The following is a 16935-nucleotide window of genomic DNA, read 5'->3' on the forward strand; positions in this document are numbered from 1 at the left end:
TGTATATCTTTGATGAGCCTTGGATTTGAGAATATTCAGCAGACTTGCTGCTCTGTTCTCCGATGCTTCATAGAGAGTCAGCAGAACTGTTCACCCTGTACCTTGAAGTCCCTGTGATGATGTCTATGGGATTTCCATAATCCTCTAAGGGTAGGGTGGAGGGCACTTTCTCCCTGCTGAGGGGATGAAGACAGTTAATGTATCACAAAGTTAATCAACCACATGAAAAGCCAGATTGAACTGGAGGAATACATTGATCTATTAAACGGTTTTCTCAGCTCCACTACACAGTCATGTTTCCATCACTTCAGAGGACATTGCATTAACTTACCCTAACAGACTTTATCCTAGACCTAACAGTATCCTAAACCTAACTTTAAACTAACCATTCCCCTTAAAATCCTTTTTATGGGACTTCATTTTTGTTCCTAAAGAAAAATGAGTCCCTGCAACGTGACTGTTTAAAGACATTACATATCCTCAACATGGTTAATACGTGTACAAAAGAACACAAATTTAAAAAAGGAGTTTTGCACATATACAGGAGCCAAGTGATACATTGGAAAGAACTTCAACATGTATATTTTATATACATTTATTTATATGTAGTCGTGGCATTTTTACACAATAATGATCCACACACATTGATTCTAGGATTTTATCAATTCCACCATAAACCTACTGCTTACTTATCTCAGTGTTGAGTTGTATAATGAACCCTGACAAACAAAAAGCAACAAAACAGCCTTCAGTATCTTAAACTAAAAGAAGACTTCAATCCACTTAAGTTATGCTATATGGACTTGGTGATCAACTGTCTGCGGACTTATTTCTATGCTAAGACAAGAAGTGCAATTCAAGTAAGTACTTATTTATATTCAAAGCTGTAGGATTTGCATATAATTGCTATAATAGTAGCTCAAAAGATGTGCACATCTGTTCTATCAAGCATGAAATGTGTTGCTTTATAAAAAAGAAACTCAAGGGACCAACATATCCTCTTCTCTTATTCATTATTTTATTTAATTGCTTGTTTTTGCATAATTTAATAATCACTAGTTAAATTGACAACCCACCCACCCACGCCATGTGGACTGTGGATGCCATCTTGTGCCATCAGTTTACCTGTGTCAACAGTGGTTAGAATGGTTAACTTATCCTATATTTACTTAAAAGTTGTTTAAATTTGATGGAGTTGAAGATGAATAAAAGGGGCCCCTCCTAAAAATGATTAATAACAAATACATGAACAGTTTTCCAGTGGCTCCCGTGCAAGATCGGCTAATTCACAAGCTGGCAAACTACTAGAGTACAGTCAGATGCACAAAGGTAATGCAGCACTGACCTACCATAGCAACGCTTATAAGAATAATGACAGAAAAATCAAAACACAGCCTCTAACTAACTAACGCAAATAATTTCTCACAAGATGGAGCCCATATCCAGCAATAATTAAGAAAACCTTAACATAATACATAATACATGGCACATACTCTACATCATTTACAACAGTGTTGTTGTTATGGGCTTCCTCTTTAAGCACCAGCCCACAGATAGTCTCCAAACACTCACAAGTTATGGTTATGAAAACATTATTTCAGCACGTGTTTCCAAATATGGCTTAATACAATGCTGAGTGTTGAGCCGCTGATTTTCTGACTACAATATTTGTTTGTTGTTTTATTTGTAGAATTTATAAAGTAACGTCAATCTTTCCCAGCAAAGGCCTTAGAATGTTGCTGGGGAGAAAACTGGTGCTTCCTCACAGATGTGTTGTCTCTGAATTATTGTAATTAATTACAAGTATGAAATAATTTGCAAATTATCGCATTCTGTTTTTTTTTTGGTAAACAGGCCTGTACTATAGTCACCATCAGTGTTTTACTCGTACTGATTTATCTTTCACCTATAAACCCCACAAAGTACCTGCATGCAGACTTAAACCAAACTCTGGTTGTTCTGTAACCTCCTTGCTGCTGAGCAGCTTCTGCGAGATTTTATCCTCACTGAGGCGAGCAGCTATCAGTGGCCTAATCGCCCATAAGCAATTCCACAGCTGGTCTGATAAATTTGGGCCATGCCTTTTGGTGTGTGATCCCAGGGAATAATGCTCAGAGCTGCCTTTGTTTATCTAAAGGTTAATGAAAGGTTAATAAGAGAGGGAACAGTGCAAATTCAAAAACCTTATTATGCAAATTGTGTTGTCTGAAAAGAGTAATATCTGGTTGTGAAGCGATCATGCTAATTAGCAGATTGTCTTTACACTGTTTAAAACAGAGCCACCTTTGAGGTGTAATTTGAAGAAAACATCTCATTATTTATGAAGCTGGCATGAGCTGATTACTCACATTGTGAAATAGTTCTTGATCAAGGTGTTTCATTAAAACCTGTCGAAACGGATGTTGAACCGCTTGGCTTAGCAATCCCCTACTTTTTTAATCAGCTCTTTTCATACTGTGTGTGCTTCAATATGAACACAATTTCAAGTGGGACCAGAGCATTCATATTGGTTGCTGATGCTGAGCTCAGCACCTCGCCTCTATATAATGACGCAAAGCTGGAACAGACTGCAATACGCCCGTCTGATTTTCATTCAAGCCCCCCAAATAAAGCCATATGAGAAATGATAAACATTCCCACCTCTTCATCATACAAAACTGTTCTACGATGTTTGATTAATAGTCACAAGACCTATTTAATCACATGGGAAATTTTAGGATTAATTTTGCATTTATTTTAACACCCAAAAAATAAAATGTGTTTTAATTCTTACATATTTCCCTGCAACATAAAATATTTCTAAGTGATAAAGTCTCAACTAGAATAGAAAAAATCTGATTATTTATCAAGAGTTTCACAATGTTACTAGCAAACCAGTGAGACAACTAAAATTGTTGTTACCTTGAACATAAGAAATATTAATGCTGTACTTTATTGCTCAGAATAAAAAGGTTGGAAAAAGGTTTTCAAGGCTTTTAATACCAACATTGATAGTAGCATGTATATACATTTTTCTACACAGGAATGGAAAAGCTGAATGACCTTGTGCTATTTATGTGTTGCCAGAGGTGGTTAGGTTGCTGTTGCATGACGTTGCCTTCAGTGAGGGATAACACTAAGCATGCGAGTGCCTTGTAGTTTGAAAAAACAAAACATGGATAAGACCTTTACCGGAACATGTCAATTCAATCAGGCCTGTATGTTTTGTTTTCCTCAGTTTGAAAAAGTAACTGCACATAAAAAATTAACAACCTCCCCTCTCTGCGTTAACTTTTTCTGACTCCATCGGATACAATATTAACGGGTTAGATTTCAGCTCGTCTTTTATCACTTGGCAGGAATGAACATAGGAAATGAGGTTGTTTTTTGTTTTTTTGCCAGTTAAATTGTTATTTCCTACAGCACAAGCTGATGTTTTAAGGTGGCCTGCTATATTCATCTACCAATGCAAATGTATTCATGGGCATGGAGGTTTTGTATATTAATCTGGACATTACCTACAGCTTATGTGGCAGTTTAGGGCCCTATTTTCCATTTTATGAATGTAGTTTGTGACTTACAGTACCAAATGTGTGGGAACAGAGTTGTTTAATGTATGGACAGAGCAGATGCAGAGCTTCGAGTTTTCCAGCTGATTCGTATTCTGCCTGTGTGTGCAACCTGAGAGTGACTGACTGGCGGTCAGAGCCCGGTATTGACTGCTCTGAGGATGTAATAGAGGCTGCGGTGATGGGATCCAGGACAGGAACACTCTTGCTGTGGCATGTGCAGCAGAGCCATACAGGATATATCCAGGCCACTTAATCATTCTGTTGGCTCTATGCAGAGATGCACCGGGCTCTGTGTTTTAAAATAATGCTCCTGCCTTAAATTAGATTCCATTGATTCTGCTTTTCTCTGTAATTGCACAAACAGGATGGATGCTGGTTTTATTGGGGGTCAGACCAGACATTTGGAATACTTTAGCTTTAAGTACAGGAGGTAAATTAAATCAGACCAAAGGCAGTTTGACCTGATTCAAGGTGATTGGGCTATTAAGGGATTGTCAGACAATGTTTACTGTATATTGGTGGAGCAAACCTGTGTCCGTTTTAGTTATTCAGAACCTCAATGTACAGACTTTTACTAAGCCTTTGACATTGTTCCACTGATTTATACTTGCAATGACTCCAGTGTAGTATCTGTTTAATATAATGCAGTGATTTAACTCGGCTGGACCTCACATGGTGGCAGCCACAAAGGCAGCAATAGATAAGCCTTAGTCTTATTTCACTACCCAAACAGTCATGTGTTGTCAGTAAACACAGTATGTTTGTGTGTATCAACCTGGGCAGTCTCTGATTGCTTTTCAGTAAGGGGACAAGAAATGCACTACATTTACTCTTCAGGTGTCCAGTTGTCAACAAAGCTAGACAAAGCTGTCACTCAGAAGACCATTAGAGATGTATAATGTTTTTTGTAGTTCTCATTACATTTTAATACCATATCTTCATCAATATAATCTTAGTGTATGTCTGCTTTGAAGTATATAATATGGTATTTTTCTAATGCCAAAGTATTCAACCATTAATCCCAATAGCAAGCACTTTTATTTATTTTTTATTTATTTATTTATTTATTTGAGGATTCTTTTAGGAATGTACTGAGCTTTTAAAACTGAATATTTGTCAGGTGTTATTCAATAGGGACAAATAGGTTTGGGCTGATAATTAGAATCCACAGAATTATATACATTATCTATGCATCTGCTTAATGGATGCTGTATACGTATACTGCAAATGTGTGCACAGCTTTGTGTTGCAGGTGTTTTAAAATACCGTGGGTAATATTCACTGGGACTGTGTGATCCCTGGTTCAGATTTGATTCTGCTTAATAAATCCACTGGCACTGTTTCAGGTGTTGCACACTAATGTTCTCTCCTGCTTCTGCTATATTGTGATCATGTGGCAGCTGAAAAATTCATGTGTGACACATCTTGATTCTTTCAAAAGAGTAATGAGGAAGAAAACAAGAAAGGAGAATTCATGAATCAGTCATCATAAACTGGCTTTTTATTAAATGTAACTGTACAGATGACATAAATAAATGAAATTGTGCAAAGTGATATGATTTTCGTGGGTAAAGAGTTAATTTATTCTGTTTCTCTGGGCGTATGAATCTAATTGAACGGGGATGCCGTCTCCAGCGCAGAGCTATATTAAATTGTTCTGTCTGAGAATGGGAGCACTCAGCCTTCTCTCCAAGAGGTCTCAGGTGGTTTCTCTTCATTTAGCTTCTCTCCTCAGTTGATCTCGTTCTTGTGTAAACAAAACAATGCTAGAGGAAAACAACTGGTTCCGAAATATGCATGTGTCCTTTTATTTACACTTATCCTGCTTGTCATGCTCTGTATGCCATACGCAGATTGGGTTATACACTGATCATTAAAATTTATTGTAAGAAGCTTAGCTATGCGCACTACAAGCACGCTTGTGCTTACTAAGTGAGAATATGTGTGTTGATGTGTCTGCACATATTTAATTCAACCCACCCAGTTCTTGTAGCTATCTGTATCATCATTAAAAGTGAAAGGTTTCTAGCAGAGCTGTACTTCTTGCTGTCATTGCCTTTGGAAATGGTGCCAGACATAAATGTTAGTGATCGGTATGAGTGATGACGTAGTACTTACCTAGGCTACATCTACAACCATGTAGGAAACTAAGACGAGCCATGAACATTTTAAGTGAAGACATGATGACAGCAAACACCCATCTTATGCAGTCTGATTTGATGGACAGGACAGGGGACAGAAGCATCTGTTTTATAAACACATTTTTGTATGTGTCAAATGATGGAGACTGGTTCCAGAAATAAGCTTCTCTTTACCACAAGATTAATAGGGATACCTGAGAGGATGACAACGTTGTGGAGATTGTTACATTTTGTAAGACATCCCACAGTAAGGGCCAGTTTATATGGAAGGCAAATGCAACAAACACATCTCCTGTCTCACACTTTAGGCTTTTATAGGTGTTTGTGAGCCATGAGAAGAGAAATAAAAATATAGATTCAAAAGCAGACATGCATGTTAGAAACAAGTTATTGTGTGACATGAAAATCAGCTCAGTTGAAAGGTCTCCTAGTGTGCGAAAGGCACAAGCAATTTCTCTCACACTTAAATGGATGAATTGGAATCATGAGTAACATGCCAAAGTTTCAGTAAGAATGGGTAAAACAAATGGATGAAAGTCTTCATGGAAAGCCTCTTTTATGACAGTCCGGTGAGAGGAGATCACAGACTTGATATGATTCAGTAAAGCTTCTCACATGCACTAACTGATCAATTGCTGGTATTATATTACAAAGAAGAGTCTGCAGTAGTCCACAGATTGAGCTTTAATAGATTAAACACAACGGCTGGTAAAAATATATGCCATGACTTTACAAAGTCAGGACCCTGGTCAAGCTCTAGACTCCAAACATAATGAACAGATTTTGCAGAGATGTATACATTCCTGTGAGCGTTGGATGTATTCAAAATTGCACACAAATTTCATGAAGGTCATAATGTTTATTTAATTCAAATTTATGATCATTATAGGTCATGTTTTTTTCTCTCATAATGACATTAATCATCAACCTAACTTAGCGGTTAGGTTAATGCATATGATGGGCTGCTGGGAGTTAGAGGTGTATATTACAGTTCAGCTTCTTTACTTACAATCTTATCTGTCTGTGCTGGATCTGCTCCTGAACACGGATCATATAGGAAATGTATAAGTGGATCTCCGATGAAGGAGTTTGAGCACCTTTTTGGTATACAGTATTAATACAGTATTACATTATTAATAGTTTTTAAAACCCGTGAATCTAATATTTTGTGGGGTGACAATGGCATTACACAACAAATTAGAAATTTAAACCCCAACCAGACAAATTCTATTAACGTGATTATTATCAACAGCAGCTGCTTGTAGAAGACATTTAATTTATAGTATTTTTTGCATCATTTATCAAACATCTGAACGTGTTTCCCCCCATTCTCCTTTGTATTTCACTCCCCCTCCAAATGTTAATACATTCTCAGCTGTAGTATTCACACTCACTTCCCACTTTCTTTTGTCGTCTGTTTTGATTTTGTATCGACAAAAGGTGTCATCTGCTTTTGCGCAAAAGCTGTTGCTACAGCTTGAACACAAACCTCTACATACAGCTTTGGCAGTTGTGTAATCACACACTAGCTGAAGATAAGGAGTCTAATGAGGAGCTTTAGCAAAAAGCTGTCAGCCACTATAATATTAATGTTGTATTCCTATTTTGGATAAAAAAAAGTATCTAAAAATTAGCTATTAGTGTCTAAATGTAGGGCTGTTATTCAAACATTATCTTAACCTAAACTATATAGAAAATCAGGGATTAGAAAAGTGAATCACTGGTTTTTGCTTTCATGGTATTTGCTTTCTTCTTTGTATAGTAGTAGTGTAATCCCTCTAATTGTACTATTTCACAGAAGCCTAGAAAGAAGATTCTAGGACCTTTGCTGCGGTTCAATACTCTGGTTTATTTCTGGTAACAGGCAGTCTAATAATGCTGTCAAATAGCACAAAATCAATATGGTTAAATGATGGTGAAGCTTCCTCCCTAGTCGGGATTTAACAACTAGTCAAAATGTCCACCTTTTTTGATGATTGTGATATCTTTGTGATATATAAAAAAAAACAGGAAGCATATTTACACATATTAATATAGTCTGATAAGTATCATTAACAGCCATTAAGCAATCTTTCTTTCAATGTAGGGAATGACATGATCTCAAATAAGAGGAATATTGTGAGAAGTTAAATATCTGCCAGAGGAGGAAGAAAAGACTGAAGTACAATTTGGGAGATACTGTAGTAGTCTTTATGAAATTTGGGAGCAGATCTAGAGTTTTTTTTGTTTGGAGTGGCACGACTAGGACAGGTGCTGAAAACAGGGTGGCGCATTTGCAACTGATTTAAAAAAGGTTTTAAATTTAAATTTAAAAAGTCTTTTTCAGAAATATTGAGCTGTTTATTAATAGCTTTCTAGTGTGTGAAGTCCTATATCCTAATATAGAACAGAATCATTATGGGGTGATAGAGGATAATCTGAAAAACTGAATGCTTATCCAAAGTAATCAAACACCTAAACTGAAGTAATGGCTGTAATTTAAGTTGTTTATAAAAACTTGTTACTCAAACAGACGAGCTGATGATGTGGACATAAAGCCCTGAAGGATGAACCTTCTATAATCACACAAAAGGCATTTCCATCAATGCAGTGGTTAGGTGTTTTTCCTGGTGCAGTTAGTGAGGTATTGATCATCATTGGTCCAAGTCCTCGGGAATCAGCTCGTATTGATTTCACTTCAGTTGTAAGCCTCTCTTTCTGACCTATGTCTCTCTTCACACCAAGCAGCTTTTCAAACATCTCAACCTCTCTGCTGAGGGTTTACTAAAAGATGCCATTACTGCAGCACTTTCTAAGCAAATTTTTAAAGTATGTTGTGCATATATGTCTTAAAGGACCGTCCATTATAGCTCTTCTCACCATTAGCTGTTGGAGATCAAATTTTCTACAGCCTTGATAACTTAATTTGCTCAAGAAACATATGCTCTTTCTGGTTTTTATATTGAGGAGGCAGTTGTGCTTTTAGAGGGATGCTGAGTTGCTTCATCTGGACCCTCATTATCATTCATAAATGGAACCCACTTATAGCCAGAGGTGATGATGGTTATTAATAGCTGCACCACAGTCAGTCAATACTCAGTCTGTATTGTATGTTAGATGTTATGTAACATGTGTGTTTGTAATTAAAAATGATTCCAAATGAAGAAACCCCAGTTACTTACATGTAAGTTTGAGAATTTATTTCAAGATTTTAATGATTATTGTTAGTGCACAGATGGATCCTACATTGCAGAATCCTTAATCTTAAAGAAGCATAAACTAATCGACATCTACTTCCCATCCCCCTTCACTTTTATCCCTGATCTGATTCTGAATGCATTTGAAATTGCATACGTAGCTATAATGTCAAGTCTGTAATGTAAAATGACTATTGTGTACTCATTCCAAAGGGAGTTTGTAATCACCATTTTTGGTATTCTGGGTTGTACACAGCGCTCCAGAAAAACACGAGGAGTAGCGGTTGGCAATGCAGTATTTAACAAGAATCTCATTCACATGACCTAATAATAAACACAATTAGGGGCTGCTTTTATTATATGTATTTATGCAGTACATTGCAATCCAAAACCATGGTCATACCATGAAGTCTATTTTATTTATTATTATTATTATTATTATTATTATTATTAGCATGAGGTCATGTTTTTTTTTTATAGGAATACATTGTAGTGAGTAGTACTGTAGTTCTAAAATTTCCATGTTTGTAAATGTATGTAGGTAAATATGAAAAAAAGAAAAAGTTTACTATTTAGTATAGAATTGGTTCCTACAAATATAAATACAAATACAAATGTACATAATAAAGTAGCCAGAACAAATAAAAAAGAAAAGCCAAATGTAGCCGAGTCAACAAATCTCATAATGCACTAACATAATTTGTGAAACAAACTGTCTTAGTCCCAACCCCCCCTAATGCATAGGAGGAAATTGCTTTCTTCTGACAGAAAACAGTCATAATTCCTATGGCCACTAGAGATCTTTGTCACTTGAATGTAAACAGATGTTTGACAGCATTTGCTGGAATGACTGATGGTGTTGTTTTTCATGGGAGGACAGACTTTCAAAGGTGGTTTTCATTCTGGTTGTGGTTGGATTCTAGTTGTTCTGTGACTCTGTCTGTTCATTGCATGACTCATGGATATTTAGAATCTCTTTGTTGTTTTTTAATTTCCAGGAAATGTTTGACTACATACTTAACATATTGTATCTGAAAAGGTAGTTCTTGGGAAAAAATTTATTGCAGTTGGCAAAATGTTGCCTACATTGTAAACAACTATCATCAGGAAATCTCCCTGAAGATCCCTTGCAGGAGGCAAAGGCCCAATAGTCTATTACCCCGTGGGGAAAAGAGCCTCTTTCTGGTTGGTGCATTCATTAATCCAACGATTATACAACAATCAGGTTAAATTCTAAACACGTGTATTGCAGAAAAAGGTTAAAGCTTTAAAATGACTAGCTTTCATTGGTGCAACCATTTGGGACCAAAAAAGAGCAAACTCCAATTTTAGTGATGGTTTTTAAATGTTTAACTCTTTAATGTCTCCATTCTTTGTTCCTACATTCATGCATGTAATTAGTTTATTAAATTATAAATACAGCAGTCGCTTTACCCTTTGTGGTTGCAATTATTAAACTGTGAATACATCTGATTAAATACAATTTTAAAAAAAACTTTGTGCCAAAAAATGAATAATTCCAAAGTTAGTATTCACATTGTTAACCATTTAAAATGGGGAGCTGTGTTTTTATTGCATTATATGTAATTCTTCTTTATTTATATACCCTATGTTTACAGAAAATTATAGTTTTCAAGTTACCATTGCTCCTTCTCTTCTAATGGCTCTTCACCATCCTTCACTTCCACTTCCCTTTCAAATGTTTCGATTCATCTTTGTGACATACTCACCCAGCACCATTTCACGGCTATGAAACTACAGTAGACCCAACTATTTGAAGATTAAATTTATCGCCAGCTGCTGTTACAATCCATTTTTGTAGTTTTTAGCCATCAGTTGATGTGTCCCTGACAATTATATTTATTACATTATCTCTTTTATTCCCGCACTAACAATTAGTTTTAAACAAATTGCGAGATTTTACTTTCCGTGTATCTTGGTGTTTCCTCTACAGTTAAAATAAAAGTGCTTTCACTGTTGCAGAATCCAGAAAGATGCATTCTGTCATTCTGTCTTCAGCTCGTTGCTGCATTAACTTTGAACCATGAAGCTCCAGTAAGAAGAATTGATTGAGGTGTTGAACTTCAGTGCTCCTGGGTACAAAACTCAGACAGATTATCTGTGAGCAGTATACCTTCAAATAGCTGTCCTGGGGACTCCTTGGCAGTGAATCAATAGCCAGTTAATTTCAGAAGACCACACTCAGATGCTTCATTCGTAAATTATATATGTGCCCTTACATGTGGCCAAAGCAATAGTTAATCAAAATGTCTACACTTTTATTTAAATGCTTACAAAGAATTTTATATTAGTTTTCAATGATCTTTCTAGGCAAATTCAACCAACAAGTACATACTGTGGATCCTCCTGTGGGGGAAGGAATGACAGGCTATTTCTGCTACACCATAAAAAGTGGAATTGGAGTTCTCAGAGTACAAATGGCCTCTGCAGCTGGTCTTATTTTCCTTCTAGTAAGATAAAGTTTGATAACAGAGCCTTTATAGACTCTGAAAGGGTCTGGGTTAGAGTAATCCTGCCCAGGACAGACTTATGACCCTTGGGCCTTTGTGAAAAACAGGAAAGACCCTGGAGCAGCTGGTCATCTATTGGGGCACAGTCTCCCTCTTCCCCTGTGGTGATGAACCGGGATGGAGTATTATGTGTCCTGAGGTAATACCAGCAGGGTAAAGAGGACCTGCTACTTCACTCAGTAAAAGACACAGAAATTTCCCCCTCAACACTTGAGGGCCCAAACAGATGTAAACAGTGAGAGATGGATGTTGACAGCTGGTGTGGTGCAGTTGTCTGAACTGATATCTGTTGGAATGAAGGTGCAATTTCAGAGGCTTGGATTAACAGGGGTGTTTGAGTTCAAGTGAAGGCAATTTGGGGGTATTTAATGTAAAGGTTGCAGAAAAGGTTCAAGTCTTTAGCTCATATACAGTATTTTTATTCTCTTGTCTTGGCTGACTGTTCTCCCTAAACTTGCTTAACCTGTATTATTAAGCAGTTTGACTGGGTTTATTAAGTCAGAGTAGCTGAACCTGGAATTCTGTTTTTTCTGCGTAGACACACTGTATTCACCCGCTAACAATTATGGTAATAAAGGAAAACACAATGTGATTTATACATAATCACAATTAGAATTATATTACTTAAGCATAATTTGTGAAGTTTTGTTTAATGAGGAAAATGATATCAAAATCTTGTTTGTGAGATCTGAAAACAAATTAAATATCAACAAGAACAACATCTGAGATCTCTCTGCAGAAGATTTCTATAAATATATTTACCATCAAGCATCAACTGGTGCTAGTAGTAGTACAGCTGCACTCTTGTATCAAAACCAATCAAGTTCATTGCTAGAGAAAATGGTTTGTCCTTTGCGCTTTTGTGTAATATGGTGAGTATATCCTAGTCTCCTAGTGGTTGAGATGCATATTGTATAACTGCAACATCACTTGGTTTGTAGTGACCTTGGATTCAACATTAACACCTCAACACAAATACTCTGATGGCTAAAGAGTGCCCAAGATGTTCCCTGCTTCAGCCTGGGGAATGAGACGGAGGCTCAAGGTGCTCTGTAGTTGCTATAGTTATATGTGCTCACTAAAAATAGTATGTTGGAAAATTATTCCCTTAATGGTTTAGTGGGAGCATCAATGCACTGCAGCTGAAAGATGAAAGATGTGTAAGGCATTATGGCTATACTGTAGTTAATGTACGTTTGATAAAATGATTGGTCTTTTGGATGGTCACTGACGGCCACTTGTATTTGATTTATTTTTTTATATATTTTTAAAGGCAATTGTTGACATTGAGAATATTGTGTTAAAAACAGCTTGGCTCGTTCAAGTTAACATGGCAAAGAGTAATCCATCTTCCGTGATATTGATAATGATCATCCTTCTGATTGTCATGTTGGTTTCTGCTCTCTCCTCAGTGAGTCCAGATGTGACCGGTGATCACAGACATCATCATTATCATCATCATCATCCACCTGCCAACGATTCAGAAATGGAGGGTAGATCCAGGAGCCTCAGACTGACAGGCGCCATCTGGGTCTTGATATTGCCTTGTTTACATATTTTCCTGGCCTTGTAACAGCTGCCTTTTGCAGCTTGAAACTTCCAAGACTTGATTTCAAGGTTATTTATCCCAAAATGAAAGGGCCAATGGACGTAACAAGCTCCAGTATGTAATGGGGCACCACTTCCACACAGTGCAGGACACGGTAGGAGTGAATACAATGTATGAAAAATGACAACACACTGTGGCTACTGTAAAACGGCATATGGCTCAGCTTTGCAGATATTAAATAATTATTTTTATTAGATACCCGACATTCATTAACACTGATTATAATTTATTTATAACAGCCTTTTATATTTAATGTCTGGTGTTTATTTAATTGTTTTTCTGCACATATAAATACAGTATATGCTTCTGCATATTACAATGCAGTGTACACAGGAAATAAGGTCTTACAGCTGCTGTGAAAGGAGTCCAGTATCCTGAGAGGTTAATTTTAAATAAACTGAATTAAAAAATTATTTAAAAAAAGAAAAACTCCACAGAAGCAGCTGTAATATCTAAGCCCGAATTAAAATTGCCTGTTACACCAAAACATTCTATACAAAATTGATTCAGATTGTGCTTCATGAGAAAACCTACAGAAAATTATCACATACAGTAAATATTATAATGTACTGTATCTTGTACATTTTGCTAATACTGTAAAAACCCCAACAATATAAGACTTGTGCTTCTCTTGACTTTTAATAGCTGCCATGCTGTCCAGAGTCCATGTAATTGGTTGGTGGTTCGGTTGCAAAACTGATCTATAATGCTATTGCTAAGAGAAACGGTGAATGGAGAGGGGTAGACAGGTGGAAGTGGGGGTGAATTCATACTCCTTTCTTTTTAGAAATAGATTAGTTTCCTCAGGAGTCTATTATCATCTTTCAAACTCAATCCTCCTCTACCTTCATAGGCCTGGGTGGGAGCTGATAGCTCCTGGAGCCACTGGTGAGGAAGAATCCAATTGCTTCTACCTTGCTACCTGACTGCAAACTGCTGGTGTGTTGCTGGCAGGTTTCTGTGCAGAGGAAAAGGAAAATGATTTGTTTCACATATGCCGTGTCTGGTCAATGGCTGAGACAGAAAAGTACTCAGCGGTACCAAAAATTGCTTTTTGGCTCAAATATGCTGGGGAACAACTTGTAAAGCTAAAAGTAATCTTTTGAAATGCCGCAGAAGCAAAAATAGTACTCTCTATGAGGCATTTTACTATTCATATAAAACATACAGCCATCAGCCACAACATTAAAACCACCTGCCTAATATTCTGCAGGCCTCCTTTTAAAAACTTCTCTGACCCATTGAGGAAAAGACTCCACAAGAACTCTAACTCTTCAGTCTTCTGGTATCTGGTACCAAGATGTCAGCAGGATACGATTTAAAGCCAATGTGTAGAAATTTTAATAGAAAATAACAGGTCGAATATAATTTAGGGTACACGGACTTCTAATATTTCCAATGGCAAGTCTATCTTAAAAGGTGATAACAAGTAGGTGATGAACGAAGTTTGAGAACAAGAGCTGTAGGCAAGAACTAAATGGATAAAAGGATGCAAGTTAGATGTTGGTGTGCTTGCTGTTGGAGCAGTAAGTAATAACTTATCTGGCCTGCTGTGTTTTGTGGTGTGCCACAAAACACACACACACATGCACACACACTTGGCCATTCCACATGATGTACGTAGTTACTCAGTTGCTACTTCTGCTGTCCTGTATGTTTCAGGGCTGCATTATTTTAGAACGTATTGTGCCCCTGAACCCTAACAAATGGCCCAGAGGGGACCAATAATATATATAATATTTTTTTTTAATTTATGTACACCCCACAAAGCCTGCCATTTTGGAGATTCTCTGACCATATGATCTACCCATCACTATTTTGCCTTCAAACTAAATTTTTTCCACCTCCTGATGGGTGCAATTGAAATGTGACAATTTGTAGTATTATTCACTTTGCCTGTCAGAGGAATTAATGTTCTGGCTGATATGTGTACACAAACACTCTCCTCAAAAAGAATGGAACAGCAAGGCTAGTTAATTTATTTTTGCTATACAGTGAAGGCATAGATTTTAGATCCGGATATGAAAATAAGATTAAATAAGAATAAAAGTTCAGAATTTTCGCTTTATTATTATTATTTAGGGTTAAGCTTACAAACTGCCATAAACAGTTTCAGTGGAAACATAACCCTAAACCTAGTCCAGTAACAGTGTACTTTCAGCTAGAACAAATGTGCTCTTATCATCAGAAGTGACAAAAATGGTCAAGGAGACAAGGACTATATTTTAAAAAATGATGGTAGAATACTGAAAAATTAAAAAGTGCAAAAGTGTACACCCCCCTTGATAACTTTGATCTAACTTTATATTCAGAAACATTTTTACTAGCTAATTGTACAATACATATTATGTTGATGGAAAACGAATAGTGTGTTACTTTATATGGCTTTTCCAAAAAAAGACAGTAACTAACTTTTGAATTTGACTGTATGTTCTAAAATGTGAGCAGATCCTTTCCTTCTCCACACTTCTCCAAGAGGTATATAGTCTCAGCAGTCCATAAAATTGTGTTCCTGAGCTGTTGTGGTTCAGCTCAGCCCTTTGCTCTTTTATTGTTTCTTTTCAAATTCCAGCCTGCCTTTCTAAACTTCCTGCTTTGCATGCTTGTTATATGACCTCCATTTTTCTGCTGTTGCAAGTTTTCTTTGAATTTGATTGTGATAACATCATCCCCGCTCTGTGGAGGTTGTTGTCACTGATGGTTGTTTGTTTTCCTTTAGCTGTTTTCCTGTGCCAACCTGTTGTGTGTATTCTGCTCAGTACACCAGTGGTTTCTTTGTGTTTTCTAGAAAATTCCAAACTATTGCGTTGCTGTGCCCAGTGACTATGTCTCTGATGGTTCTTTCTTCTTCTTTTCACATGGCTTGCTTTTCTCCCATAGATGTCTCTCTGGTTTTCATGTTGATGACATTTGAAGTTTTTATTGTTCGAACAATCAATCTCACAGGTCAACTCTGGGTAACAAGAAACACCCGTCAGTCATGTTCCCAAACTTTTGCTCACTGATAAAAAAATGGTTATAATTAACATCAGCGAATTTGGAAATGCTGACATTTTGCTACATATTCTTCTTATTTTAAAACAAAATGTTTTCAAGGTACAGCAAAAGCAAATGAATTGGCCTTGCTTCTCCACTATGTTTGGAGGGGACTATACATACCATAGAAATAAACAACAAAGCCATTACAGCTGCTTCCGTAAACTCTGTAGATGAGTGTAGTTAAGTTTAGTTTAAGATAAGTTTTTTCATTTGTGACTAAATATTTAGTTTTTTAATATATATATAATTAAGGTCAAGTGTATAGTTTTACCACATTCTACTGTAATAGCAGTGACAAACTATAATGGTGTAAACATTATAACTAAGATGATCTGACCTAAATTTATTGAATTATTGCATCAATTTTTTTACAACCCCAATTAAAAAAAAAGTTGTGTAAAACGATGTGTAAAACATAAATAAAGAGAGAATACAATAATTTGCAAATCTCATCCACCCATATTTTATTCACAATAGAACATGAACAACATATCAGATTTTGAAACTGAGACAGTTTATCATTTCATCAAAACTTGTAGCTCATGTTATTTTCAACATCTAATGTTTATCTTCTATTATGAATAAAATATGAATTGATTAGGTTTGTAAATTATTGCTTTCTGTTTTTATTTATGTTTTACACACTCGTGTGTGTGTGTGTGTATGTGTTTGTGTGTGTGTGAGAGAGAGAGAGACCCATGACCATTTGCTATTTTGCTTATCATGAAAGCAGGAATGCAAAGTGCAAATTGCAAACCTTCTCTTTATATTCAACTTAAATTAGCTGCAGTTTTTCAATTTAAAACTTTAAAATGTTCATAGGTTCACTTATGATCATGACGTATACCGTATGGATCAAGAGTTTGCAGCCTTCATCATGTTGCATTT

General features: G+C 36.4%; 1 protein-coding gene across 1 annotated transcript in view; it reads left to right on the plus strand.

The window, feature by feature from the left end:
• Positions 1–16657, plus strand: part of gpc5a (glypican 5a) — a 109562-nt gene extending 92905 nt beyond the window's left edge. Inside the window, exon 9 of the mRNA XM_067496206.1 lies at positions 12812–16657. Within this exon, the coding sequence (XP_067352307.1) occupies positions 12812–12972 (161 nt within the window). The 3' untranslated portion in view covers positions 12973–16657. The remainder of the gene's footprint in view (positions 1–12811) is intronic.
• Positions 16658–16935: the final 278 nt, after the last annotated feature.

The sequence above is a fragment of the Channa argus genome, chromosome 2, assembly GCF_033026475.1.
Source record: "Channa argus isolate prfri chromosome 2, Channa argus male v1.0, whole genome shotgun sequence".
NCBI classification, from domain to species: domain Eukaryota; kingdom Metazoa; phylum Chordata; class Actinopteri; order Anabantiformes; family Channidae; genus Channa; species Channa argus.